Source organism: Dermacentor andersoni, chromosome 5, assembly GCF_023375885.2.
Source record: "Dermacentor andersoni chromosome 5, qqDerAnde1_hic_scaffold, whole genome shotgun sequence".
In the NCBI taxonomy this organism is placed as follows: domain Eukaryota; kingdom Metazoa; phylum Arthropoda; class Arachnida; order Ixodida; family Ixodidae; genus Dermacentor; species Dermacentor andersoni.
In genome coordinates, this window is record NC_092818.1 from 58,208,495 (window position 1) to 58,235,702 (window position 27,208).

Genomic DNA, 27,208 nt, shown 5'->3' on the forward strand with positions numbered 1-27,208 from the left:
CACGAGCGTCATGCCCAAGGAGCGGGCCGAAGTTGAATAGGGATGCCGAATGAGAACACCGTGACCTTCAAGGCAGAAATTCAGCCACTTCGACCTACAAATGTCCGAGAGGAAAGCGTTCTTCCGCGCTGCGGTTTGAAACAAATGGTTTACACAGGATAGATACGTGGACCAGCCAAAACCATTGCAATATTCCTAACGGAAGCCACGGGTATTGAAAAGATGTTGGAAAGTCGCACTTAGCAACATCGTCGACTGGTGTTCCCGCTGAGCTGAAAAATTCAAACACAATAAGCCCCGGCGAACTCCAAAACACCCCCATGACAGTTTCACGCAAACTACTTAACATGTTCTCTTCGATGCAGCTGAACTAGCCGTAATTGCTGACATCGTCTGAGGGGAGGTCCAGCAGCCATTCCCATTCCCAAAATTGCTGCATCTAAAGCCTGGAGTGAGTACCTACCTCACTGTCTTCAGACGTCTGCGTCCCCCATCGCTCCTGCACCTGACGAGTGCTCGCTCTGCTGCCACTGAGAAGCCGGACACATCTATTGCTTATACCCTTACCGTGAGATGATACGATCTGTTGCGCTCAACTGTTTCCGTTCACAGCAACATTGTTTGTGACTGTTTGGCTGCAACTGAATGGAGACCCCGCCGACTGTGCCGATCGCAGTCGCCACGGCACTGCCTCTCATTGAAGCATCCAGAGTACACTGGGCTAATACGTGAGTGATATGTGGGTCCATATCCGGTAAACTAAACACAGCAACCTACGGATGTGTGGTCTCAATTCTATGAAGTGCCCAAGGTCCGCCGCCGCCAAAGCAAGATCTGTCTCCACGACGAAGAAACGACGTGCTGCAATTTCAACGAAGCTCGAAAGAAAAAACCCCGCTGCCAAAAGATACCTGACGACACCACGGAAAAGTGGGACAGTGCCATGAAGCCATGATCATACACCTCGAAAAGAATCAACAGACTATGAACCAACAACACAGATGTTGTCGCCGCGTAGTGGCCGCTTTAGTGGTCAGAGGACCTGACTACTCCGTCATGAATCAATACTTAACCGCACAGTCGTTGACAGTTATGACTACATGGCAAGGACCCCAAATCCGAGCAGCTGGAGGTCACCTAACAAGGACGACGGGAAGGAGCACGTACGTTGAACACAAGGGGTGCTAGACACCCTTGTGTCGCAGAATTATCTTTTTTTCGCAGGATCACTACAATTCGCCCACCTAACCATCAAGCACCAGCCAAGGACGGTCAGACAATGCTACAATCTTCGATGACGCTTCGTCGAATACCAGGCCGGTGACCATAATTAGGTTTTCACCCTCATAAGGCAACGTGGACTGAGAGAATAGCTGCGTTATTTCGCACACTCCACGAAACTTAGGCGAATGTTCGCATGGCCCGTAAGCTCGTAACATGGCCGTAAGCAGTCCAACTTCCGCGCCAGTAAGCGGTTTTACCTTAGCTAACCCACTATGATTTCGTTGCTCTAATTTTATGTACTACGTGTTCTTTCATCTTCGTTCTCGTTTTATCTTTCTGTGGTGAACGCGTTTCACCGCCTAAAGTGTTAAGTTATCGCTCCGCGCATGACGCGCTTGAATGTATCAGAACCTTCTTGGTCATCCTTACTAATTTTGTCTGCTCTCTATGTTATAGTGAAACCTCGTGTAATCAGATTGCATGCGTGACCAGAATAGATTTCCACATAGTGTAAGGCGCTTGAGCTTTTGCGACTGGTGTGGAATCTTACACTAAACATTTATAAATAACCGACTCGCTTGAGCCGCTGATCAATATTGCAACGGTTGAGGCATGTGCTCGCAGATATCATTCACCCCGAGTGTAAATTGTTTCATGGCCATAGTTTCGCTCAATAAAGTGTTGGTTTCGTGACTCGCGGTTCTTGCTACTATGTTTTTCACCGTCCCTTCAGTGTGGAAATATCGACGGTTAAACCGCGTCTTAGTTCAACTTTCGTCGACAGTAACAGAAAATTGTGCGTGGCTCAGCTATCGCAAGCATCAAAGAGCACAGAAGCTGAGGGAAGTTAGGGCTACAGAAAAATTTATGTCGTCTTCCTCTGTGGGAGGATTCGGTTGGGACGGCGCGCCATTTCAGGCGCCTACCGCAACACAAGCGATTTGTTGAGACGCCATATGCGTGGGTGTCCTCTGCCAGACGCTCCAGCGCCGCCCCTTAGCTCTGATGCATGCCATCTCCAACGCCGTTGACTTGGTAGCTTTTTGAAATCCGCCAAAGCGATGATAATATCGAACTAAAGAAAGAAAAGACACTTGACTCTGCAACCCGTGAGAAAGGACAGCGCAGCGTTGAATCAAACGAGCGAGTCATTTTTCTTTTTGTTTTCTTTAAATCTGAGAGAAATGATGTCACGCCACCTGTGTCCCCGCCGCGCAGCTACTTCTCCCTCGCTAGACTTCACCGACCCTCGCCGCGTCGCTATGCTGCGCGAAGCTATTTCTTACACTCTACTTTCACTCTCTCTCAGCAATCTCGCCCGCTGCTAGGCGAAGCTGCGAACGTCAAGCGAAAACCAGCGAGGCACTAACAGCTCCACTGCAAGAACCTCTTATCCAGTTGCACTGCATTTATGTTGACTCGCATTACTTGCCGATGTACTATTTGTATCAAACAAAACACAAGCAGCGGATCACGTGACCGAAGCATAAGTGAAGGTAATGTGCTTGCCATGGGATAGTTATCATCATTGACAGGCTCGCAGATCCGGTTTTACTGGAATATGCGACGGCGCTCGCCCTATACCGCGATATTTCTCGCATCTGTTCTCTGTGATTTTTGTTTTCTCCCTTTGAAATATAGAGGAGCAAAACAGAAGACAAAATTTCGAAATCTAAGGCAAGCATCATCCCCTGGTGAGGTGAAACGAGATGTATTTGTCAATGCTGATGATTGGCAGTTTGTACACACTAAACTTCGAGTTACGCTTCGGAAACCCACTCCGCTTTTCGCGTCTCCTTTGGCACCAATAGCCGAATACTTTAGCGCATTGTGACAAGAGACAATGTCGGAGGTGCGCGACAAGAAAGGAAAAGAGATGCCTACGTAGGCTTAGAACACTTTCCAGCACAGCTAACGGAGATGTGGCAAGAATGTTCAATCTCGAGATAACGCACGAAACGAGGTTTTGCTTGGGTATGCAATTCGTTACATTTCTACTTAAAAACGTTGATATCAAGAATAATTTTTCTAATTAACGCATTAAAATGTAACGAGAAATGACAATTGCTTGCCACTTGGGCCTCACTGGGTAGTTTGCGTTCCCAGACATGTGCTTTCCAGTTGTGCGATATAAGATGAAGGGGCGAGTAGTAGACCGTCAGTTCACAAAAACTAAAACTATGGCAAGTGCGCATGTTCACAAAATAGCTCTAAGTGTAAAAAAAAGCACCAGAAAATATGCATATTCGCTCGTCGCCGAATCGCGTAAGGCAACCGCGAGGTGGAGCATTACCTGACACCTTTGAAAGCTGGAATTATGAATAGTCGAAAGCCACCGAGTCGTCACATCTTGACAGTATATAAGAACTAGAAAAAGTACTTTATTACATTACATTTCAATCTCCATTCCGCTCTGTTTACGCGACGTTGCAGTTCCCATACCGTTGGAGGGTCGCAGATGCAGGTAGGATCCATCGTCATCTCGCCGTGTGCGCCTTAGCTATGTCCGAAGGAAAGATGATTAGGACAGTTAGGACGTTTAGGACAGTGCCAAGGTCTTTTAAGGTTTTTCGGAGGATGCCCTCCACGTTATTGGCTTGGATTTTGCGTACACCCCGAGTGACCCATCCGAGGAAATTCGGCATTCGTGTTTTCCTCTCTCAATTTCGGTTGCGTTTTCTTTTCTGACGCACTTCCTTTTACTCGTAACAACTCCTATCTTCCTATTTGTTTGTAGGGCTCACGTATGCATTCTTACATGTCAAGACCTGCAAATTCTCATAGTCATTGCAATCTAAACAAAATACAAGGCTATGAGAACCCCATCTTCTCTTTCACTACCGTAACACTCCAAATAACTTCACGCACCGATGGAGGCTTACCAACTCTTTCACTCGGTAGAAAGACTTTCCGCCGTCTCTATGTAGCAAACTACGATAAAACTGAAAAGCAAGCTAGGATACTTTCTCCTTTTGTTACGGGCAATTCTTTTACTTACATTCTAAGCCCGGGCTGGAATGTATTAAAAATGGTCAGTGGAGACCATCTTCTCTTCTTTCGTGACAAACAAGAGAACGAGATGCTAAGCAGTCTTGTGGAAGTTGGAGGTATTCCGATCACCAGCAAAGCACACTGATGCATCAAAAGCGCGAGCGGATAAATATTGCTGCAGTGGCCAGCTCACCTGAGCAAAACGTGTTGTCCAAAGCCAACCCTCAGACGAGTGTGCTGACACACCCCATCGCAAGAAGTCATCTGCGATGGCGACCACGCAGCATAACCAGGATGACGTGCAAAATGAAAAAGAAGGAAAAAGGTCGTCACCAAAATGTCAAAGAGAATACCTCACGTGAGTAAGCCCATAAAAGGTGCTCAGTTCTTTCGCTCGCAGCCTTTGCTGATGGGATGCGTAAGGGGGGGTCCCAAAGGCCAACGTTACTTGCCCGGCGTCTGCATAGCAGTGCTATCTGTGGCACCGGTTAAATCATCTTCGCCCATTCTCTGAGAGAGCTGGGTGACTCCGGGACCATCTGGCTACATCACCTCCCATCTGCAGGTGAATCCAGAAACACGCACGAACAGCCTGCAAGCGCAGGCACTCAGCGGGCACACAACTTTCGAGCCGTTGGTGCCGAATAGTCGGCATCGTTCACTTGATCGCCCAAAAAAAAACAAAGGATTGGTGAAGAAAAAGGGAAGGGAGCACAAACTTGAATTCTACTGTGATGCGTGGAACACTTTCCTTTTTTTTAGTACTACTATGACGTTGCGGATAATGTATTGCAATGCGTTAGCGCTAATTAAAACTTTGATGATCATACTAAACTGTTATTTGAACACAAGCTTAAAGTATTTATGAGCCCAGGAGAGGCATTTAAACTCTGATCAATCAAACTTCCGGTGATCGCCAATCTGAAGATACCGCGACGACGGCATCGCCTCATTCGCTGTTATGGCAATAATTGTGCAGACAAGTATGTCATTTATAATGCACAACTTAAAAGCCCCTCGAATCAGTGTCACTACAAGTAATTCTAAATGATAGATTGGTTATAATTCCTTCTATTTACCTTCAATACATACACGTATTATTGGCAGTAATTTTTTGTGGCTGGTGAGTGAATGCTGGTTGAATGCTCAACAATTTGTAGCGAGAGTCTCGGTGCGATGCGAAAGGTAAGCACATGGAACAAGTTCTTGTAACCTTTGGTAAGTTATTCATAAAGGGGAGGCTATATATTCTACAGTATCACACAATTAGTATTGTTGTATTGATTCAGCGCTAGGCGCGTCTGGGCTTCTTCCCTACTTGGAAAGGAATGTTATAAAATATTTTAGGCAATGACACACTCCACAGTAACGTCGACTTTGATGCAGCAGCACGCCTGTCCTCGGCAAATTCCTATGTTGAGGCTGGATTCGGCCAATTGGTCGTATTTTAAAAAATCAACATGTCTCATTCGTTATTATATAAGCAAACTTAGCATACTTTAGCACTTTTATCACTGCCACCATAAAATACATGCGAAAGTGAGGAAACGAGGGCTGCGAAGAGACGCAAGAAATGCAGATCAAACATTGGGCACACTTCGTCGATACCGAAACACGTAAAATTTTATCCAGTTGAAGGAGTTAAGTCAAAGGACAGACCGACGCAAGGGCAAGCTGCAGAACAAGCTGGGGCAGTTTCTCTCTGGCATAAGGTCCTGCACGCAAGAGATGCAAGGCTGGTATGGATTAACAAGCTTAAAATGACAGGAAACTCATCCTTAGACCCTGGTGAATGACCGAGGCAGGAGCCTAGAAGGCCACGCATATACTCTTGGTGAAAAATTCGAGCATGTGTGTAGCTCAATGCCGAAAATTCAACCATTTTTAAGTTTTCCTTAAACTCTATTACAGCTTCTTTCATCTTCGAAGAACACTCCGGTTGTCTCCGGCACGTTTATTTCACCGCGTTTTCAACTGGCGTACTTGCGCTAAATCAACTAAAGCTTTTAATCAATCGTTCGTGCACCCTGCAATTGAATCAGGGTGATAGAGAGAGGGAAAACATTGTTCAAGGTCCAGTTGGCTTGGGTGAAGACAGACGGGCGAGCGGGAGGTATGCCCCACCGGATCCTCCCTTCCTCAGCTGTCGGCCGGACCTTGAGTCTTGGCGGCGCCGTTGGTCAGCCGAGCTAGCCAGATGTGACCCTTCGGGCATTCGCCGAGCAGCATGTGAGAGCTTGTTTACTTACTTCATCATTTTATGTATCAGCTCACTTCACTGGTGCTGAGTGTGAAACATAATTTACGACTATGGCGTCACCACTCCCAAGGATAGCAACCTGGCTTCGGTGTCCACGGCTTGGCACGTGTTCTTGATTCTTAGCGTAGGGCACGGATAAACACAGAAACATGACAAACGCGCCTCACATGTCCAGGAGCAGTGGTATAAGTCGAAGCACTGGCCAAGTAGGCATTCACGAAGCCTAAACCACATCGAATGACAGTTCAGGGTGAGCCATGCAATTGTGCTCTTTTTGTTCTTAAATTGAAGCTTCTTAGGCGAACCATCCCTGAATTGGTTGTTGAGCGTGGCTGCTGCTGTGTTAAAGAATGGGTGCGTGCTTCACGTCGCTTCATACGCATGCGCAGTGCAGTTTCCAATACGCCCCAAGCACAAGAATGAACCGAGAAAATAAGGAGTCAACCTCGCAGCTGTCGTTGGGGTCTTCTACTTCACCCTGTACATACCTGTCCTTACACAATGCCAACGTGAGTACTGGATGGGTATAATTTTTCTTTCCTTTACTTACCTTATTGAGAAGGCAGAAGTTTGTAGACTGCTTCCGTTGAATATTTGCTACCACCGAAAAAAAAAATTCGTCAGCTAAGATAACTTTTATGGGCATCGCGGCGTACTCGCGTGCGCGGCGCCAAATACTTTCAAGCTTTAAGTTCCAGCTGTGCGGAAGGATTATGCTTAAATATCCAATATCGTAAATTTAGCGGCAGAACATGAATCTAAATAAAGCGCCCCTATTTGAGGCACGTAAAGTTGAAAAAAAAAGAGGAAAACTTGCGTTCATATACTTGAGAGAACGCATGCTTTGTCTAAAAGGTAAGCACTTCCCGGAAAGGCCCATCATTTGACAAGCAGGTGAAAGGTGTCATTGAGCCAGTAATAACGAAGTTTACTGGAAGGATAACTTTTACTACAGGTGTATTTTGTTGTTCTAGCTTTTTGCGATGAATCAACGTGAATACAGAGCACCTTGGTTTACGACCCGAGCAAACTCGTCCTCTGAGGGAACTCCGAAAGCTGCCTCACCAAACAGGGCATTTACTGATGCAATCGTTTGGCTCTTACCGCAAAACGGCCTCATTGGACAATGCTCGTAGATTCACTTCTAGAGGGTGACGTACAGAATTCCCGCGTGTAGTCAACTTCAATGTTCTATCGACTCTGGTGGCCGCAAGAATTTCCATCTCTCGTCCGCGATAGGTATACAGGTATGTTGAAGTTTTCCTTCCTACGGCACCTGAGTATGTCAAGCATTAAACTTGTACCGCAAGATATCGTTAAGAAATGAGGTCCTGTCTGCACGGTTCAAACATCAACATTTTGCAATTCCGTTCAGGATTGTTCCTCTGATCATATGGAGAGATTATGATTGTCTAGTAGACTAATGAGGTAACGGAAACACATGAGAAACGTCCATTCCTTGCGCAGGACTTTTGCAATTCACGCAGCAGTGCCTCGTGGATAACTAGGCAAATTGACGCGACGGCCTGTCATACTAGAAGGAAATTCTGGCACCCACAATCCATATTACATTCCGGAGCGAAAATGGTTACCGCTCTAACGTGGTGCCAGCTGGTCACATGTGCAGCAGGAACTGCACGGTGGTTGTTGTAGATGAAATATGTTAATATATTCGAGTAACGTCGCTTGTCGGTTCGGAGCACCTATCGTTTACGTTCGGTAAATAATTTTCCTTCCAGGGCAGCAAGAAGGGTCTGTGGTATCTGAGCCGTATGAGAGGAAGCGGCCTCAGGGCGCTTACGCTTATGTTCCTCGAACATGGTTGGGTGGAAAAGACTTTTGCGATGAGGCATTTTCGCAAGAAACTGTCCTGTAGCATTACGTGAAGGCTCCATGTACAACCAAAAACACCCTGAAGCGAGCAGGAGCGATACTGTGCTAATAGAAAGCACTGACGACACTTATACGTGCCTTGGATGTCTAACGTCAATCGTCGCTCGAACAGCTACACACCCAGGGATAAAGCTAATGTTGATTTCACATATGTTGTCTTCACATTTACAGGTGTAATTTGGCCTAAATATATAGCTAAAGAGGCTTTCTGATTCGCCATCGTATAAACGTTGGGTCCCCTTTATTCATTCTGTCTATTCACTGATTGCGTCACGACTGCCAATATCTCCCGAGTAGAATTAGCACTACTTCTGAAAGAAAGAAATAATAATAAACACATGTTCGTATCTACGGCTTTTGGCTGGGCGTGGGCTTTGCTTAAGTTTGCTTTGATGATTTGGTGTCAATTCAGCACAGGTCACTGGGGCGCCTTGTTTTGTGTTCAATATATTAGCAATTTAGCGTCGACATAGTGGCGCACTCTATCATCTCTTTTTTCGAGATGGGTTTTACAATTTCATTCGAGTTGCCCAAGTGCCCGCCGTTTTACTGGTTCTCTCATCCTTCGCCCAAACTGCGCATGCGCGATCATTCAGGAACGTTCTGTCTCAGAAAGACGGTAGTGCTCCGGAGCGTCGTCACCAGGCATGACTGAACAAAGAAGCGGTGGGCACACGCCTCCCGCGTTTGCCTTCATCGAAGAAGCAACCCCGGGTACAAGCCGTGAAGGCGGCGAGGGAGCCTCAGGCACTTGCGACGATTACCCTGCGTGAGTATTCCCGCTTGTGAAAGTTTCGTTGGGTATTGTCAGCCGTAGAAACAACCTGAAATACAGACTTTAACAGTTATACGTTTGTTTCCACATCGAAGTGGGCGTTTTCGAGGAATAATTCGATTCGGTGCGGCTGCGGCTGTTTATGACCATGATAAAGAGAAGTGCCTCCTGTTTTTCGATCAAGGTATCTATCCACACACACACACACATATATATATATATATACACGCAGGAATGAGACGACGACCTTTTAGGAAGACTTACTGCACATTTGGCTGGTGGACCAGCTTTCCTCAGAGTACCTTACTGTACTCTGACGAAGGCTGGTGCACCAGCCGAAAGCGTTGAGTAAGTAAGTCTTCCTAAAAGTTCGTCGTCTCTTTCCTGCGTATGTTACGTCGGGTCCTGCGTGCTGAACTTTGAAGAAACCTCCATATATTTAGTTACGCCCCCATTGGGTCTGTTCTGTTTCAGTTACGATAGGGGACCAAACATCTAGAAGTGAATTTACTGTTCTTGCACGTGCAAAGCATGACATTATTTTAGGAATTTATTTCTTGCGTGAGTGGGGGGCAACTTTGGATTGTGGAAGTGGCGCGATTTCTTTTCGCCGCGACGTGAAAACTTCAACGACAGATAACACCAGTGATGCCGCCGACGTTCTCGCCGTGTCGCAAGGTGTGTGTTTGTCCCCTCAGACCGAAATGTTTGAACCTGTCAATAATTCTGGCCCTCGGACAGGTTCTTATAGTGGCTAAGCCGAGCCCGATTATGAGAATACGCTCAAAAAAAAAAAATGTGATATTCCCTCGCGCCCTTGTTGTCACCACTGATTGTTGTACTCGTTTGTGGACAGTGAACGTTTCAACCCAATCCATAACATTGCCGCTAGGACTTAAACTGGCAAGTTTTGACGAACAAGCCTTTGTCAGCGTTGGAACGGTCGAAATGTAAACTGCCGAAAAGAAATCCAACCCCGATAATTTTGCTGAATTTGAGCGCATGATTAACAAGTCGCTGTCTTCTAGTGAGCAGTGTCTGCTTGAAGGAGTGCTCGCTCGCTACGCCACATTGTTTGATTTTGCTCAAGGCCAACGAGCATCCCATACACCACCGGCGTCTCGTATGCAACACCACTTCCATACAGGGCAAGCGACGCCAATTCGTCAGAAGCCCTATCGCGTTTCACCTTCAGAGAGAAAAGTCGTCGCCGAGCAGGTCAAAGAAATGTTACCGAAAGGGGTGATCCAGGAATCATGTAGACCTTAGGCTGCTCCTGTGATCCTAGTAAAAAAAAAAAAACTCGTGAAGATTCTGTGTGGACCATCGCCGCCTAAATACTGTCACAAAGAAAGACGTGTGCCCCCTGCCACGAATAGACGACGTCATCGACTACCTCCACTCCGCGTCGTATTTCTCTTGTTGATTTACGGTCAGGATATTGGCAAATTCCCATGCACCCCTCAGACAAGAAGACCGCCTTCGTCACAACTGACGGCCTCTTTGAGTTCAACGTTATGCCCTTTGGCCTATGCAACGCTCCAGCGACATTCGAGCGATTTATGGATACCGCACTCCACGGACTCAAATGGGAAATTTTCATGTGCTATTTAGACGGCGTCATTATCTACTGCCGGAAATTTCACGAGCACAATCAGCGCCTGTCGGTGTTCTTGACTGTATCCAGCAAGCTGGCCTTATTTTAAGCTCGAAGAAATGCCATCTCGGTGAGTGTCAAGCCCTCGTACTAGGCTTTCTGGTCGACAAAGATGGCATACGACCAGACCCTGAAAAGATAGCTGTGGTTCGCGACTTCCAACAGCCACACATGGCGAAAGATCTGCGAAGCTTTTGGGCTTTTGCTCATATTTTCGGCATTTGATCAAGAATTTCGCACAGCTTCCCTCTCCCCTCACGTCACTCCTTCTCACTCACTCCTTCACAAATACTTGAGGACTGCTAACTGCGAGTCGGCGTTTCAGCAGGTGAAATTTTTGTTGACATCTCGACCGGTTCTACGGCATTTTGATCCGGAGGCGTCAACTGAGCTGCATACTGACGCCAGCGGTGTGGGTGTTGGCACTGTGCTTGTTCAGCTCTGCGGTGGCCTTGAGCATTAGGTTGCCTACGCTAGTCGAGCAGTTACAATAGCGGAGACAAACTACACCGTTACTGAACTCGACTGTCTGGCAGTCCTCCTCGCCATTCAGAAGTTCCGCCCGTATCTACGTGGCCGCGCATTCACGATAGTGACTGACCATCATTCACTCTGTTTGCTCGTTGGGCTGCGTGACCCATCAGGCTGGTTGGCCCGCTGGGCTTTGCACCTTCAAGAGTACAGCGTTTCCGTTAACTACAAGAGCAGACGCTGTCACGCGGACGCTGACTGCCTATCCCGTCTCCCTTTGCCACACACTAAAGCTGAGCATAATGACTTCGATGACTACCTAGTTTCCATCTCTTCCGACTTTCCAGACCTGGGTACCTTCGAGAGCAACCAACTTTGCGACCTTACCTTGAAAACCCTACGGGCAGCTGCATGTCAGCCAGCAGGAACAACACCGTTTACTTTTCGTAGTGGTTTGTTGTGCAAAAAAAAAAAAAAATAACTTGGTTGACTCGCAGAGGTCGCAAACAAGGCAACTACAGGGAAGCTCTCACCCATAGAGAGGAGATACAGTTAAATACGGCCGATGGGAAACCCATACCCAAGGTCGATAGGATCGGGGTATTGGGGCTCCTCATTTAAGCCAAGGGCAACAACGGAGAAACCCTCAGAAGACTCGAGGGAACTGTAGCGCAAATCATGAGGCTAATCAGAAGGATAACAAATAGACAGCGGGATGAAAGAGGAAAACACGATCAGGTTAATACAGACCTTCGTAATAAGTAGAATAGTATACGTGGCGCCGTATATAAAATGGCCGGTCGCGGAAAAGAGCAAACTAGAATGCCTCATTCGGAAAATATTCAAACTAGCCATAGGACTACCGATCAGCACCAGCACGGACAAGTTGCTGCAATTAGGCCTACACAACACGATAGACAAGCTCATTGAAGCGCAACGTACGGCGCAATATGAACGCCTCTCTAAGACAAGAGCAGGCAGACATATCCTAGAGAGATTAGACATAGGTTACCACACACAGCACGGTGTCAAGGTGGACATCCCGAGAGAGACGAAGGAAAGATTGGTAATACCCCCCATACCAAAGAACATGCACCCAGAACACAATAAGGACAGAAGAGAGAACAGGGCGAAGCAAATACAGAAGAAATTCGGCAGCGACAAGGACGCAGTGTTCGAAGACGCGGCTCGATACAGTCGCAAACGGGGGTTTACGGCAGCCGTAATCGATAGGGAGAAACAGTGCAAGACGTGCGCGACAATACGCACCACAAGTAACGAGATAGATGAAGAAGTAGCCATAGCGCTCGCAGTAGCTCAGACTAACGCAACCGTGATAGTCAGCGACTCTCAGATGGCAATAAGAAACTTTGCCGACGGCCGAATCTCCCCGGAGGCACTACGCATTCTTTTTTTTTTTTTTGCAGGAGGCCAAAATTACAAAAGAAAGATATACATCACGTGGGCATCCGCTCACACTCTCGCGGAGGACGGCAACAACGAGGCGGCACACGACGCGGCTCGAGGGCTTACGGACTGAGCCGCAGTCGCAAGTTACGCCCCGACACCCTCCGGACGTGACTGTGCGGTAAACGAGTGGGAGTGGGAGGACCGAATGACAACATATAACGACATTACGAAACAGTATAGTTTACAGAGGCGCATATTCCCGCGACCTCACGCAAAATTGACAAAAAAGCAGTCTGTCGCATGGCGGCAGTTACAAACTAGGACGTATCCGAATCCTGCGCTCTCGCACATCATATATTGGGATGTATATCCTACGGACAAATGCAAAACAAGCGAATCCAGAGCCACTCTGGAGCATATATTATGGGAATGCCGAGGGATAAATAACAATAAAGAAAACGCGGCCCCTAGCAGCAGCCTTCGCACGCGCTGGGAAGCCGCGCTGCTCCGCCCCGCCCTCGAGGATCAACTATGGGCCGTCCAGCGGGCCGAGGATGCCGCCAGAACCCACGAACTCCTGACCGTCACCTGGGCGGGGCCTTTAGCCCTCTCCACCAACTCGCAGGGCACACAATAAAGTTCCTTCCTCCTCTTCCTTGGCTGATGGTGCTCCATTGCTTCTAGTTGTGCCCGAAAACCTGCGCCCTGCTTTCCTTCCTTCCATGCATGACGATACCACGTCCGAGCACCTTGGCTTTGCACGCAAACTAAACAGACTTCGACAGATTTTTATGGCCGAAGCTCTGGAAAACAACGAAGCAGTGCGTCGCCAGCTGTACTGTTTGCTAGCGCCACAAGCAAACAACGACGGCTACAGCAGGCTATTTGCAACCAGTTTGGCCACCAACGTTACGCTTCGAAAAAGTCGGCATCGACTTGCTTCGCACGCTCTCAAAGACGTCATCTGGCTACCGCTGGATTAGAGTATGCGTAGATTACCTTACTCGCTACATTGAAACGGCGGCACTTCCATTTGCCACTGCAACAGATGTCTCTTTATTTTTGTTGCATCACGTCATACTCCGTGACGGCGCTGCCCGGGCTGTCATCAGTGACCGTGGACAGCAACTCACCGCCGACGTCACTGAAAAACTTTTACGGCTTTGTGGTTCTGCATATCGTCATTCCACTCCTTACAACCCGCAAACCACTGGCCTCACGGAGCGGGCGAATCGAACCCTTACCAACATGTTATCAATGTATGTCGCTGCTTACCACAAGAATTTGGACGCCGTCTTACATTTTGTAACGTACGCGAATAATAGTGGCAAGCACGAAGTTACTGGGTATGCGCCGTTCTTTTTGCCGTATGCACGTGCTCCAAGAGCTTTATGGACACTACTCTACCTTTATCGTGCCAAGAAGATCCTTCCATCGCTCAAACTCTGTCGTCCTACGGAAGCACGTCGACTGGCGCATCGTAGGACGTTGTCCTCACAAGGCAACAGCAAGCTTGATTTGCGTTGATGCGCGGCATATCCCCTTCAGCTTTACTCCCGGTGATTGTTTGGCTGTGGACACCTGTTCGCAAAAAGGAATTGTACCGCAAATTTCTCGCCACTTACACCAGACCATTCGTCATACTCAGCCGCTTGAGTGATGTGAACCATGTCGTCACCAAAGTGACGGCAAGTAATCGGCGTTGACGTGCGGCGCAAGTTGTTCACGTGGCCAGACTCAAGCAGTACCATCACAAGTCCCTTTAACTCGCTCAGCGAGCTTCGTCTGCCCCCGGGCAAAATGTCACAGCACTGCGCGACTAAAGTAGAGAAAGAAGTAGGGTGCGCGCACTTGATCTCGGGGTACTCTGGGCGTCGCCTGTGGCTTCCTCGTGGACCTCGTTTCACTCTGTAAATAATCATCATGCGTAACAAATATATATATATATATATATATATATATATATATATATATATATATATATATATATATACACAGTTTGTGTATATAACTTAGCTTGCCTTTGATCACGGCATCGCACATTTGTAGCAATAGCCCATTGGCTGGGATGTTGAGCTGCTTAGTTCGACATCACGGGTGATATACCAGGTGCAGTGGCATCTCACCAGTCATTGTGAAACGCAAGAAGGCTCCGTAACTTTGATTTACGTGCGCATTAGCGAAACCCTGGTGGCGAAACTACATTCCGTGATCCGTCCAAGTGTTCGTCATAGCGAGATTAGGCTTTTGAAACGTGAAACTCAAGGAGATAAGAAAATAAAACAGTACGTCACACTTCCATAGGCGGTCGAGTGAGCACACTACAGGAGCCTAATGAAATATCACACAGATAGTGCCATTTGCTAAACACGCAAGAGATGTGTAACCAAGTGAGAACACTACTGAACTTTTTGCTGTTACTTGTTTTTCAGGGAATATAAAAGTCGCGCTTGAATAAAAACGCCATATGTCTTTGCAGTGAACGCTGTGTTCATTTTTACGGCATGTTAGGGTAAATCGGAAAGCACTACCAGGACTCCGCGACGGCCACGTCATTTTGGCACGACTGCGAACGGCCACGTCGGCAGAGCGTGCGAAGGTAATCGTGAAATGGCGAGAACAGTTGCCGACTGCAAATCTAAAGATGCGTGGTCGCACGCTGGCACAGCTGTTGCGGACGCGGCTGGGCGACTGATTCGGCCGACTGGCATGGTCCTTGTACGAAAGCTAATATAATGCAGCGAAACCTAACATAATCTTGCGTTACCCAAAACATAATTTTAAGCTCCCGTGCACCATTTCCGCACGCTACTCATGGTGCGGCCATCCTGTCACAATGTGTATGACTAGCGTTTTCCAGTTGACTCGCATGACGTCGTAGAGCTATACGCACGTAGTCTAAAATGGGCGCCTTGGAGGGGATGGCACTGCATAATTATATCGTAATTTTGCAACTTAGCATCGTCCTAACTTGGTTCTAGCATCATTTGTTGTTTTCCTATATTTCACGCTTCATGTCATGATTTAAGAAATTACGCAATTTAAGAGTGCGCCGTTGACCTATGCCAGCCAGCAAGTTATACTTTTGATAAAATGATCCAATACAGGTTTTACCTTAATTAACAAAGAACTTCCCTTGTTCGAAATTCTGTTTGGCAAAAACACTCTTCAAGTATATTCTGCCGTAACTAGGAGCACTGAGCCAACGCCAATATGCATGTCTCATTTCAGGTATATTGACGAGTACATCAATCACGCGTTGAAGGCGTTGAACCGCCAGACCGATGCCAGTGACGTAAATGGTACGTACGGCATGGCCTTTAACCATCGATTTCACTTGCGGACATGCTCAACAAAGCCAAGAGGATGCAGCCTTTCCATCGATCATGAGGGCGGTGCATTTATTGGTCATACGGTCGCCTTACTAGCGTCACTAAGTCAGTTGCTGATGTGCAGTCGTAGTGTGAAATTCATGCAGATGAATTGAGCGCTAACAGAGTCAACACTGCGCGTATTCTACGTGCCTCAAGTTTCTAATGAATTCATTTTCAACACGACGGATTCATTCGTAAAGGCAATGAACGCTTCTCGATATGCCTTGGATGTCTAGAAATGGGGTCAGAGTAACGAGCTTACCAATGCGTAGCAAGTCAACCGCATGTTTTATTCTTCAGGCTTAATGCTTCCTAGAAGATCTTGTCATTGAAGAGCCTCTTACCGAGCGCCATTGCAAATTTAAATTATACGCTGGAAATTGTCAATGCGCCGTCAAGGGATTGTTTCGGTAATATAATTATTCAAGTGCATTCGTTATGGGAGAGGATAGATGACATGGAGCTGTCGTGCTACTGTGCCGTCAGCAGGCTAGTGTTACTGCTTCCAGTCTCCCTCTCTGCCTCGAATGGCGTCCTGAAGCGGCGTTGCTTCCTTGCCTTCTCCGCAAAGGGCCTACGTCATGTTAACGTGACGAGCCCCTGCTCTATTATTTATTCCTATACGTTTTCGTCGTACGACACATTTGTTTGTGAGCATTCCGTCATTGGATGATAAACCAAATTCCAGTGCAGTAGTCAGTGTCGTTGCGAGCAGTTTGAGCAGCAGCAGTTAGTATTCTGGAAAACACGCAGTCATTATGTTTGCCAGAGCGTAGCGAGATTGCTGCTGTTACTTTATCCAACGACACTGCCCTGTCAACTTCTAATTCTGCAAGTCTTCCCGTCTTATCAGATACCCGCAACACGACCCTCACATATCTGCATTGGGTGGCCTATCTTATTCAGTGTGAAAGGTCTCGAAGGCGTGCAGTGGATCACAGCCATTTTGTTTATAATTAGTTGCCAAACATGCACTGCTAACTGTATATGCATTCTCAGGAACTTCAGCTACAGACGTAGGTAAATATATGCATAGGATAGCCAGGCTCTTGAAGAATAGTTCACTGTCGGTTTAAGCTTGCATTTATCTCATCATGACATGATTTTCCTGGCTATTCAAGCTTGAATGGAGTTTTTAGGCTTGTTCTGTCAACTCTTACTTCGTCCAGGACCCGATCAAGCTGTCTTCTGATAATGAATAGGTGGTATGCAGGACCTGTAGGTGCACTTTTGCACACAACCCGTTGACATATACAAGTTAGTGGATATCGGGGTACAAAAGTAATGAAAGTGTCAACATGCGGGTTGGTGACATCATTAGGCAGTCATCCTCTCGCTGCCCCACCTAAGCTTTCGAAATAATTTTTTTTAATAGGAAGCTTCGGCTCGGGAAACATTTGGAATTTTCACGCTCAACATGTAAAATGCCAAGATGCTTTTAGTAACCTCTTAGACTGACATGAACGATGTTCGTTCCATTTGAGAATGTTCTAGTGACTACAGTAAGGGAATTACACATTTAGGGCCTGGATGGTATGGCAGAATTCCCGGAAATTGACAAGTACCCCAAAATTTGAAACACAACCTACGCAATTTAGTAATGCGCATCCTAAAACAAGTAAAGCAGCCCTGTGAACCGCAAGATATAGAATATGTAAAGCGGCCGAGTTTGATTTATGAATTTACAATTTACAGAAATTACAAATGTTTCCGGGCAGTTTTCAAAATTCCTAGCTCTAACATTGTGGGAAAGTTCAGACCGCTGCGTATCATTTTTCTCAATTTACGGGTATTAGCCAATTTACATTCCAGAATTATCATATCGTTTTTATTGCTCAATTACACAGTTGCGAGCTTCATATTCTTTTCTTACAAATTTTAGCGCATTCAATACTTTTTATATAGACACTCACCGTCTCAACAATAGGTTAGTTTATGGGAGTTACAAGATTTCATCCTTTGTTTTTCACATTCGATGGCCTGCACCAAATCTGGTGCAAGCGTGACCGAGAAAAACAATATCCCTGCCCCCACGCACTTAGAAGCCTCCGAGCTGAAGCTTCCTTTCGCGCGTTGCTAACTAAGCAGCTTTGCAATAACGAGAGGCGTCCTTCTTGGTAAAGGGAAGTTTGGCGTGTGCCAAAGCTTGCTTATTGATTTTAACATACGTTTCTTTGCGACCTTAGTGAAGTATCGAACACGCCTCTTGCTTAAAATTGGAAAAAGTAGGTTTGATTTTTTAGCGCACTGAAAGAATACGACCTGTCGTCTTTCGCATTGAAAACGGTCGTGTTATAATCTGCTGTATTGTTTGCAGCGTATTTATTTTTAGAAAAATTAACACTGCATTAATTTCAACGTGATTGTCTCTTACGTCAATGTGAATTTTTTTCGTGCACTGAGCTCTGAATTCCAGATTTCCGGATAGAAAAAGTGCACTGCACACGCCAACAAGCAGCCAGCCTTCCCTATCCCTAAAGCCCAACTAAAACGTTTTGCATGCCACTGTTTATTTTTCATGCTCTTTGAATAACCTCTGCACAGCGGCGAGTAACCACCTCTGCTGTTTTTTTTTTTGGCCGTGCAGATGCCACTGACAGCGGAAGCACCAACTACGCACCTGTTGTGTCCACCGCTAGTGCCAATCACGCCTGGCCCAGAACGAGTCACGCTGGCATCGAGAAACTATCGTCTACTACGAAAGACACCGCGAGGTGAGCCACCATTTCAAAATATTTCTTGACATAAAGCAACACAGCCATTGAGCGAACTGCGACGGCGACGAGGCCTTTCACTCCCGATTTTATGCCACATAGAAAATAGAAAAATAGATAATTACTGTAAAAGCAAAAGAAAACGACTACTTCAAAGACGTGTGAAGAGGTTTCAAAGACGCGCGAAGAGGTTTCAAAGACGCGCGAAGAGGTTTCAAAGACGCGCGAAGAGGTTTCAAAGACGCGCGAAGAGGTTTCAAAGACGCGCGAAGAGGTTTCAAAGACGCGCGAAGAGGTTTCAAAGACGCGCGAAGAGGTTTCAAAGACGCGCGAAGAGGTTTCAAAGACGCGCGAAGAGGTTTCGAAGACGCGCGAAGAGGTTTCGAAGACGCGCGAAGAGGTTTCGAAGACGCGCGAAGAGGTTTCGAAGACGCGCGAAGAGGTTTCGAAGACGCGCGAAGAGGTTTCGAAGACGCGCGAAGAGGTTTCGAAGACGCGCGAAGAGGTTTCGAAGACGCGCGAAGAGGTTTCGAAGACGCGCGAAGAGGTTTCGAAGACGCGCGAAGAGGTTTCGAAGACGCGCGAAGAGGTTTCGAAGACGCGCGAAGAGGTTTCGAAGACGCGCGAAGAGGTTTCGAAGACGCGCGAAGAGGTTTCGAAGACGCGCGAAGAGGTTTCGAAGACGCGCGAAGAGGTTTCGAAGACGCGCGAAGAGGTTTCGAAGACGCGCGAAGAGGTTTCGAAGACGCGCGAAGAGGTTTCGAAGACGCGCGAAGAGGTTTCGAAGACGCGCGAAGAGGTTTCGAAGACGCGCGAAGAGGTTTCGAAGACGCGCGAAGAGGTTTCAAAGACGCGTGAAAACGCTTCAATCACGCAAGAAGACGGCTCATTTTTCCATACCATAATATAAGCTGATGCGGTGTATAAAGGGACAGTGCCGCAGCAGCCTTGCCCACGAAAAATGTGGCCAGTGTTTGACAACTAGGCCCTTCGGCGGGTGCAGCCAGCGTTGCTGCGCCATCCAAGAAAGCCTCATCAAATTCTAGGTGTGTGTGGCACTTAGAGATACTGTCACTACAGGCGAGGCGTTGCCATACCACCGCTTCCAAGAACGGCGCTGAACACGATTTCTAGTCGAACGGCACCACCGTTTCACTTCGAACCGTATAACCCACACTAACCCTGCGTCATATAGAACCAAAAGGACTCTGTAAGCTAACTTAGCTGTCTTATTTTAGACACGCAGCACAATTGCATTCTGCAATATGTACACACTAACATTGCAGAGGAATGTAAGGAGAATTCTACACAATTTAGATGACGTCAAACAACTTATTTAGAAACTTAGTGCAATAATGCTGCGAACCGCTGTGGTTGCTTGTGGCTATGGTGTTCGGCTGCTAAGCACGAGATCGCGGGATTAAATTCTTACCACGGCGGCTGCATTCTGATGTTTAGGTGCACGTTAAGGAGCCCCTGGTAGACCAAATTATTCCCGAGTTCCCCACTACGGGGTGCCTCATAATCGAATCGTGTCTATGGCACGTAAAACCCATAATTTATCAATCCTTAAAAGCTCTGTGTGTTCAGAAAACACACGTAATATCTACACACACACACTTTCCTAGGCAATGTCATTTTTAAGAGAGGCCGCGAAGATGATCTCACTTCGTCGGGTTGTGTGGCTATATTAGTAAATAAATTCCCTGCCATCAATTACAACTCCGAACGACCTTTGAAACTGTTGCTATCCGAACACTGCTGCTCGACAGGCTGGTAAGTCACTTCCATTTGCATACCTCCTAACCACCAAATTCACGAAACAGTTTCTGAGCCTTATAGATGAACTTCCCGAATCCCACATACTATATTGAGACGAAAATGCACATCGCCCACTTTGGCGAGATTCTCGCTGTAATTTTTTCCCCTGTGGATGCCTCTTTATTGATAACGAGCCGAAATTTTTCTGCTTGAGGTAAAGCATTCTCCTTGAAAGAAATCAACATAACATCACATACACTTATGCCCTACCTAGAGTGCAACGTCCTAAATACCTCGTGAGAAGTCTGCTCTGGGAAATGATCAGGCTATGTACGCAATAATAAAACATATTCACGCTGGTACGCAAGTTGCTCTATCGCCAGTTCTGAACACCATGTGGGCAACAATATAAATTGACATAGCAACGAAAAAGGTTATTTATGTCTCCATCTTGAAACTGGGCTAGGATACATCTTCTATGGCAAGTTTGTGGCCTATGGCGTCATGAAACTGCTCGTTTAATCTATTACAAAAGAGAATTAATCGTGGGCTTTTACTTTCTTGAACGAAACAAACTACTTGACGATGCTTTAAAGACAGCCGATCGACAACTGACCACCTCGTGCGGATTATGTCTTACATCAGTAAAGCTTCTGCTTAAAGACAGTTCTTTCTGTCATTGTTTCTTGATGTCAAAAACGCTTGACGCCCCACATGGCCCTACGGAAGTTCGCGACATCTCTCGGAAACGGGCATTTCGAGGCAACGTGCTTAATGCAGTAAAAAGTTATTTATCGAACCTAACGTAGAATATTGTCACGAAAAGACAAAGATGTACCAGGTGTCGGCGAGACACAGTCGTACAAGATGGCGTACACAAAAACTCAAGCCGGCGTCCGCACCCTCGACTACTTCTTCTGCCCCCTCCTCTTGCCGAGCGCGCGTTCCAGTCACTTCTGTCTTAGCGCTGGCGCGTGACACCTAGCGGCATTATTCCCCCGCCAAAAGAAAAGCATCGACCCCGATGCTTACTAAAACAAACGAAGTATGGAAGTCGTATGACATCGGGTTGGCGCCGCCTTAACGCGCGAAATACGGTTTGAGGCGAACAACATGCACTATCTCCGAGTGGTGCTGTCGACGCCGAGGCGACGCGGCACCGTCGGGAATGACCTCATAGTTCACTTCACTAACGCGGCGTATCACTTTGTAGTGTCCAAAGTATCTACTAAGTAGCTTCTCAGATAAGCCCTGGCGACGGATTGGCGTCCACACCCAGACTTGGTTACCTGGCTGGTACTCAACTTGCCGATGTCGAAGGTTGTAGCGTCGTGCGTCTGTACTCTGCTGTTTCGTGATGTGTATGCGGGCGAGTTGACGAGCTTCCTCTGCGTGTTGAGTAAGTTGCTCGGCGTCGGAAGTAAGTGATGCGTCGGTGTCATGCGGGAGCATTGCGTCTAGCGTGATCTGGACCTCGCGCCCGTAGACAAGACGGAACGGTGTGAATCGTGTGGTTTCCTGAATGGCGGTGTTGTACGCGAATATAACGTACGGCAGGACTTGATCCCATGTTTTATGGTGCACGTCTACATACATAGACAGCATGTCAGCAATGGTTTTGTTTAGCCGTTCCGTCAGTCCGTTGGTCTGCGGATGATAGGCAGTGGCCTTGCGATGCTGCGTGCAGCTCAACTCGAATATCTCCTCTATCAGTTGGGCTGTAAAGGCAGTTCCTCTGTCGGTGATCACGTATGATGGGGCACCATGTCTGAGGACTATATGATCGATAAAGAACTGGGCAGCTTCGTAGGCCGTGGCACGTTGTACAGCTTTCGTGTCGGCGTAGCGTGTTAGTCTGTGGCGGCTATAATACACTTGTTTCCGCTGGCTGACAACGGAAAGGGTCCCAGAAGATCCATGCCGATTTGATCAAACGGCGCGCTAGGTGGTGCGATGGGTGGGAGTAACCACCCGGGTTTCAAAGACGGCGATTTCTTGCGTTGACACTCACGGCAGCTTTGCACGTAACGCTTCACCGTGGTAGAACGTCTGGGCCAGTAGTACGTCTGGCGTACACTTGCAAGCGTACGTGATAATCCTAAGTGTCCAGACGTGGGCTCATCATGGCAGGCTAGGAGAATGTCATCACGGAGGGCGGCAGGTACGACCAATAGATACTCTTTGTCGCTGGCACTCGAGTTTTTCTTGTAGAGGACGCCCTGTCGGAGGCAGAATGTCGAGAGACAGCGAGAAATGTGTTGTGGGATTGTAGCATTCTTGCCTTCTAGGTGATCGATGAGAGGGGGTATTTTGGCGTCTTCGCGCTGCCGTCTGATCAAGTCAGATGCAGTGAGGGCACCAAGGAATGCGCCGTCTTCGTCCATGTCCTTATCGCAAGTTTTGACGGGAGCGCGCGACAACGTGTCCGCATCTTCGTGTTTGCGGCCCGATTTATAGACGATGGTAACATCGAACTCCTGCAGACGGAGACTCCATCGAGCAAGTCGCCCTGATGGGTCTCGTAAGTTGGCTAACCAACACAAGGAATGGTGGTCTGTCACCACCTTGAAAGGGCGACCGTAGAGATAAGGCCGAAATTTCATGATGGCCCACACAACCGCTAGACACTCTTTCTCGGAGGTGGAGTAGTTGATCTCGGCGCGTGAAAGGGTGCGACTGGCGTAAGCGATCACTCGCTCGACGCCTTCCTGGTGTTGAACGAGTACAGGGCCAAGACCGATGTTGCTTGCGTCGGTATGCACCTCGGTGTCAGCGTCCTCGTCAAAGTAAGCGAGGACGGGTGATTCCTGCAGGCGCTGCCGTAACTCTGTGAAAGCTGCGTCCTGCTCATCCATCCAAATGAAGGGTGTGTCTTCTCGCGTGAGGCGTATGAGTGGTTCGGCGATCCGGGAGAAATTAGCGATGAAGCGACGATAGTACGCACACAGACCGAGAAAGCGACGTACTGCTTTCTTGTCACGAGGAGTCGGAAAAGCAGCAACAGCGGATGTTTTGTCTGGGTCAGGCTGCACGCCGTCGGTGTTCACGACATGACCGAGAAACTTCAACTCTTCGTAACCGAAGTGACACTTTTCTGGCTTTAGCGTGAGATTAGCGGAGCGGAGCGCCTCAAGTACCGCCTCTAAACACTTCAGATGTTCTTCGAAGGTCGCCGCAAACACGACGACGTCATCTAAGTATACTAAACAAATGTGCCACTTCAGACCCGTCAGAACAGTGTCCATCATTCTCTGGAATGTGGCCGGTGCAGAACACAGGCCGAATGGAAGTACTTTAAATTCGTACAGTCCATCCCGGGTAACAAAAGCAGTTTTTTCGCCATCTCGTTCGTCAACTTCAATTTGCCAATATCCGCTCTTCAGATATATGGATGAAAAATACTTGGTTCGCCGGAGTCGATCTAATGAATCATCGATCCGGGGAAGCGGATAAACGTCTTTTTTTGTGACGTTATTCAACTTTCTGTAGTCAACGCAGAATCTAAGCGTTCCGTCTTCTTTTTGACGAGGACCACCGGCGATGACCAAAGGCTTTGGGATGGTTGTATGACGTCATCGTCAAGCATTTCTTTCACTTGTGCATTAATCACTTTGCGCTCTTTTGCCGATTTACGATAAGGCAGTTGTCGTCTGGGACGAGCGTCGTCATACGTGATTATGCGGTGTCTCGTGATGGGCGTCTGGCGTACCTTAGAAGAAGATGCAAAGCACTCCTTGAACCGAAGGAGCAACTCGCGCAGCGCTTTCTGCTTTTCCTCCGAAAGGTCTGAATTGATGTCGATATTGCTGAGTGTCTGAGCTGGGTTCTCCTTCGTCGCAGACGCAAAGCATTCAGCAACGTCTGCTATGGGCTCAGCGAAAGCGATAGTAGTACGACGAAATAGGTGCTGATGTTCCTGGCTGAAATTCGTCACGAGGAGCGTCGAAAGTCCACCTCGAAGCATAATGAGAGTGCGGGCTGCACATACACCATGAGTCAGCATAAGAGAGGAATTGCCCCCTGCAACAGAACTGAGGTTAAACAGGGCGAAAAAGACGAGGACACAAGGAAACAAATACCACAGACAAGCGCTGACTGCCAACTGGAAGTTTATTTGAAAATCACCGGCCATTTATACCTTCTTCAGCATAGGCATGCGCAACAAGGAGAGAGGGAGTGCTTACACATTCATCGCCTTCCTTTCTTATACGAAAGACCTCTACTATTTTCCTTTCCTTCTTACTCTTTCCTTTCCCTATGAATTTAGTCTGTTCAAATATGGGGGTGCATTGACACTTGTTACAGTGTCCAGCTAAATGACTCCCATAGCCATTCTTTAGGTTAGTGCTGTGCTGACGAGCTCTTTCATTGAAGCACTGTCCCGTTTGACCTATATAAGATTTGCCACGGCTTAGCGGTATTTGATAGATGACATTGCGCCTGCGCTCAGTGAAACGAGTTTTATGATTAGTGGTGCACAGGTGCCTTTCGCGCTTGTTCATGCGATTGCATATCGAGGACAACTTACACGGGGCACTGAATTAATTAATATTATGTCTATTGGAAACTTTCTTCAGATTGTGAGACAGCTTGTGTAGGTATGGCACCACTGTGCTAGTCTTTTGTCTTTGTTTTCTTCTTGGGAAGCATCGGAACTTCTTTTCCCTTTCTGCAAAATGGCTTCGCATACTGAAGTGATCACAGAACTGGGAAAGCCTGCGTTCTGTAGTCGCGATATCTGATTTAAAAAACTATGGTCGCACTCATGCTCACATGACTTACTAAGTGCTGCCTTAATGCCCGTTGTTGCTATGCCTCTCTTAATAAATTTAGAGTGTGCGCTGTCGTAACGCAACAAGGTTTTCTTAGATCTGGGATGATATCCCCAGCATACGTGCTCGTCCAAAGAAAAACAGAGGTTAATATCTAGAAACTGAATACGGTTGTTAATTGGCAATTCATACGTGGACTTAAGTCCTCCCGATGAGTTGATGAACAGGTTCAGAATTTCCCTGACCACGTCATGAAAATGCGTACAGGAATCTTTCTTCATAACAATTAAGTAGTCAACATATCTAAACACTCGCGTTACAGGCATGTCAACCAATTTAGAAGAAGTTACATTGTCAACCGAGGATAAAAAAATGTCACATAAAATGGGGGCGATGGCTGATCCTATACAGATGCCAGTACGTTGGATGTAGAATTCGCCATCATAATTAACAGCAGTTGAATGAAGATAAAAGTCTAAAAGCGCTAAAAAATTGTCGCTGTTGACACATACAGAATTCTGAAAATTAACTTCCCCGAAATCTTCTATCCCATCGCGCACAGCGCACATGAAACCATCTCGCGGCACAGAATAATATAAGATGTGCGCATGCCTATGCTGAAGAAGGTATGTCCGGTGATTTTCAAATAAACTTCCAGACAAGCACTGACTAGCGCTTGTCTGTGGTATTTGTTTCCTTGTGTCCTCGTCTTTTTCGCGCTGTTTCACCTCAGTTCTAAGTATGAACCAACTAGCCCTCATCAAGATCTTACTCTGCAACAGCTTCGCCGTCACGCAGATCGTCGCATACGACCATTCCCAGGACACTTGCGCGTGGTGGTACAGTTACACTGTCGGCGTGAACTCGAAGCGCGTTACGTCGGTAATTGTCGCGGTTATTCGCTGCTTTTACTGTCGAAAAAGTCACTGTGCGCTCCCGGAGGTCTATAATGGCACCATACTCTCGCAGAAAGTCGACGCCCAAGATGAGGTCCCGAGAACAATCGCGGAGTATAAGGCAGCTGGCTGGAAACGTGGACCCACGAATTTGTACTCTGACCGTGCACATGCCCAATGGTGTTACGATATGCCCGCCAGCAGTACGAATTTGCGTTCCAGACCAAGGCGTGATAACTTTTCTAAGTTCCGTCGCTAGTTTTCCGCACAAGATTGAGTAGTCGGCCCCCGTGTCTAATAAAGCACCAACGTGGCGGCCTTCGAGCACAACAGGTATGTCAAGCGAGAGTCTGTCGCTGAGTTCGGCTGCTGTTGTCGTTGAATCGTGCTGAATGGACCGTGCTCGCGTCGATGGGAGGTCTTCGGAAGGGCGATTCTCAGCGGCCTCGCCCCCGAAGGTCGCTGTTAGTTTTCCCGGCGAGGGCTTGGCGATCGTCCCTGCGCTGCCACTGGAGGGCTTCTAGGTGCGGGGGACAAACGCCTGGGGGACGGTAAGCGCGACTGCCGCCGCGGGAACAGTGGCATACTCTGCTGGGTCAAGTATTCTTCAATCGCCCTAGGCCTTTCGCCATATCTGGGTCTAGGCGAATCCACGGCAAAACCTTGCAGTCCGAGGCGTAGGTATGGGCACTCGCGGTATACGTGACCGGCTTCTCCACAATGATAGCACAGAGGCCTTCTGCCCGGGGTACGCCAAACGTCAGATTTCCTTTGCAGCGGGCGACGATCCTCCATGCGTTGGATCGGTTGCACAGATGGGAGCGGGGGGACGTATGACGCGGCGTAAGACGTGGCGGGGTCGAAATGGGTCGGAGCGGGGACAGGGACTCGCCTCAAAACTTCCGCATACGACGGCCGCTGCAACTGTGCTGTCACAGGCGGCGCATTGTTGCTTGGAAGGGGACCTTGGATCGCTTGCTGCACTTCGTTCCTCACGAGGGCAGATATGG

General features: G+C 47.6%; 1 protein-coding gene across 1 annotated transcript in view; it reads left to right on the forward strand.

Annotated features, from left to right (window-relative positions):
- The window catches only part of LOC129384642 (uncharacterized), a 149,196-nt gene that overhangs the window by 84,754 nt on the left and 37,234 nt on the right, over positions 1 to 27,208 (forward strand). The window contains exon 3 of the mRNA XM_055070233.2: positions 18,643 to 18,769. Within this exon, the coding sequence (XP_054926208.2) occupies positions 18,643 to 18,769 (127 nt within the window). The remainder of the gene's footprint in view (positions 1 to 18,642; positions 18,770 to 27,208) is intronic.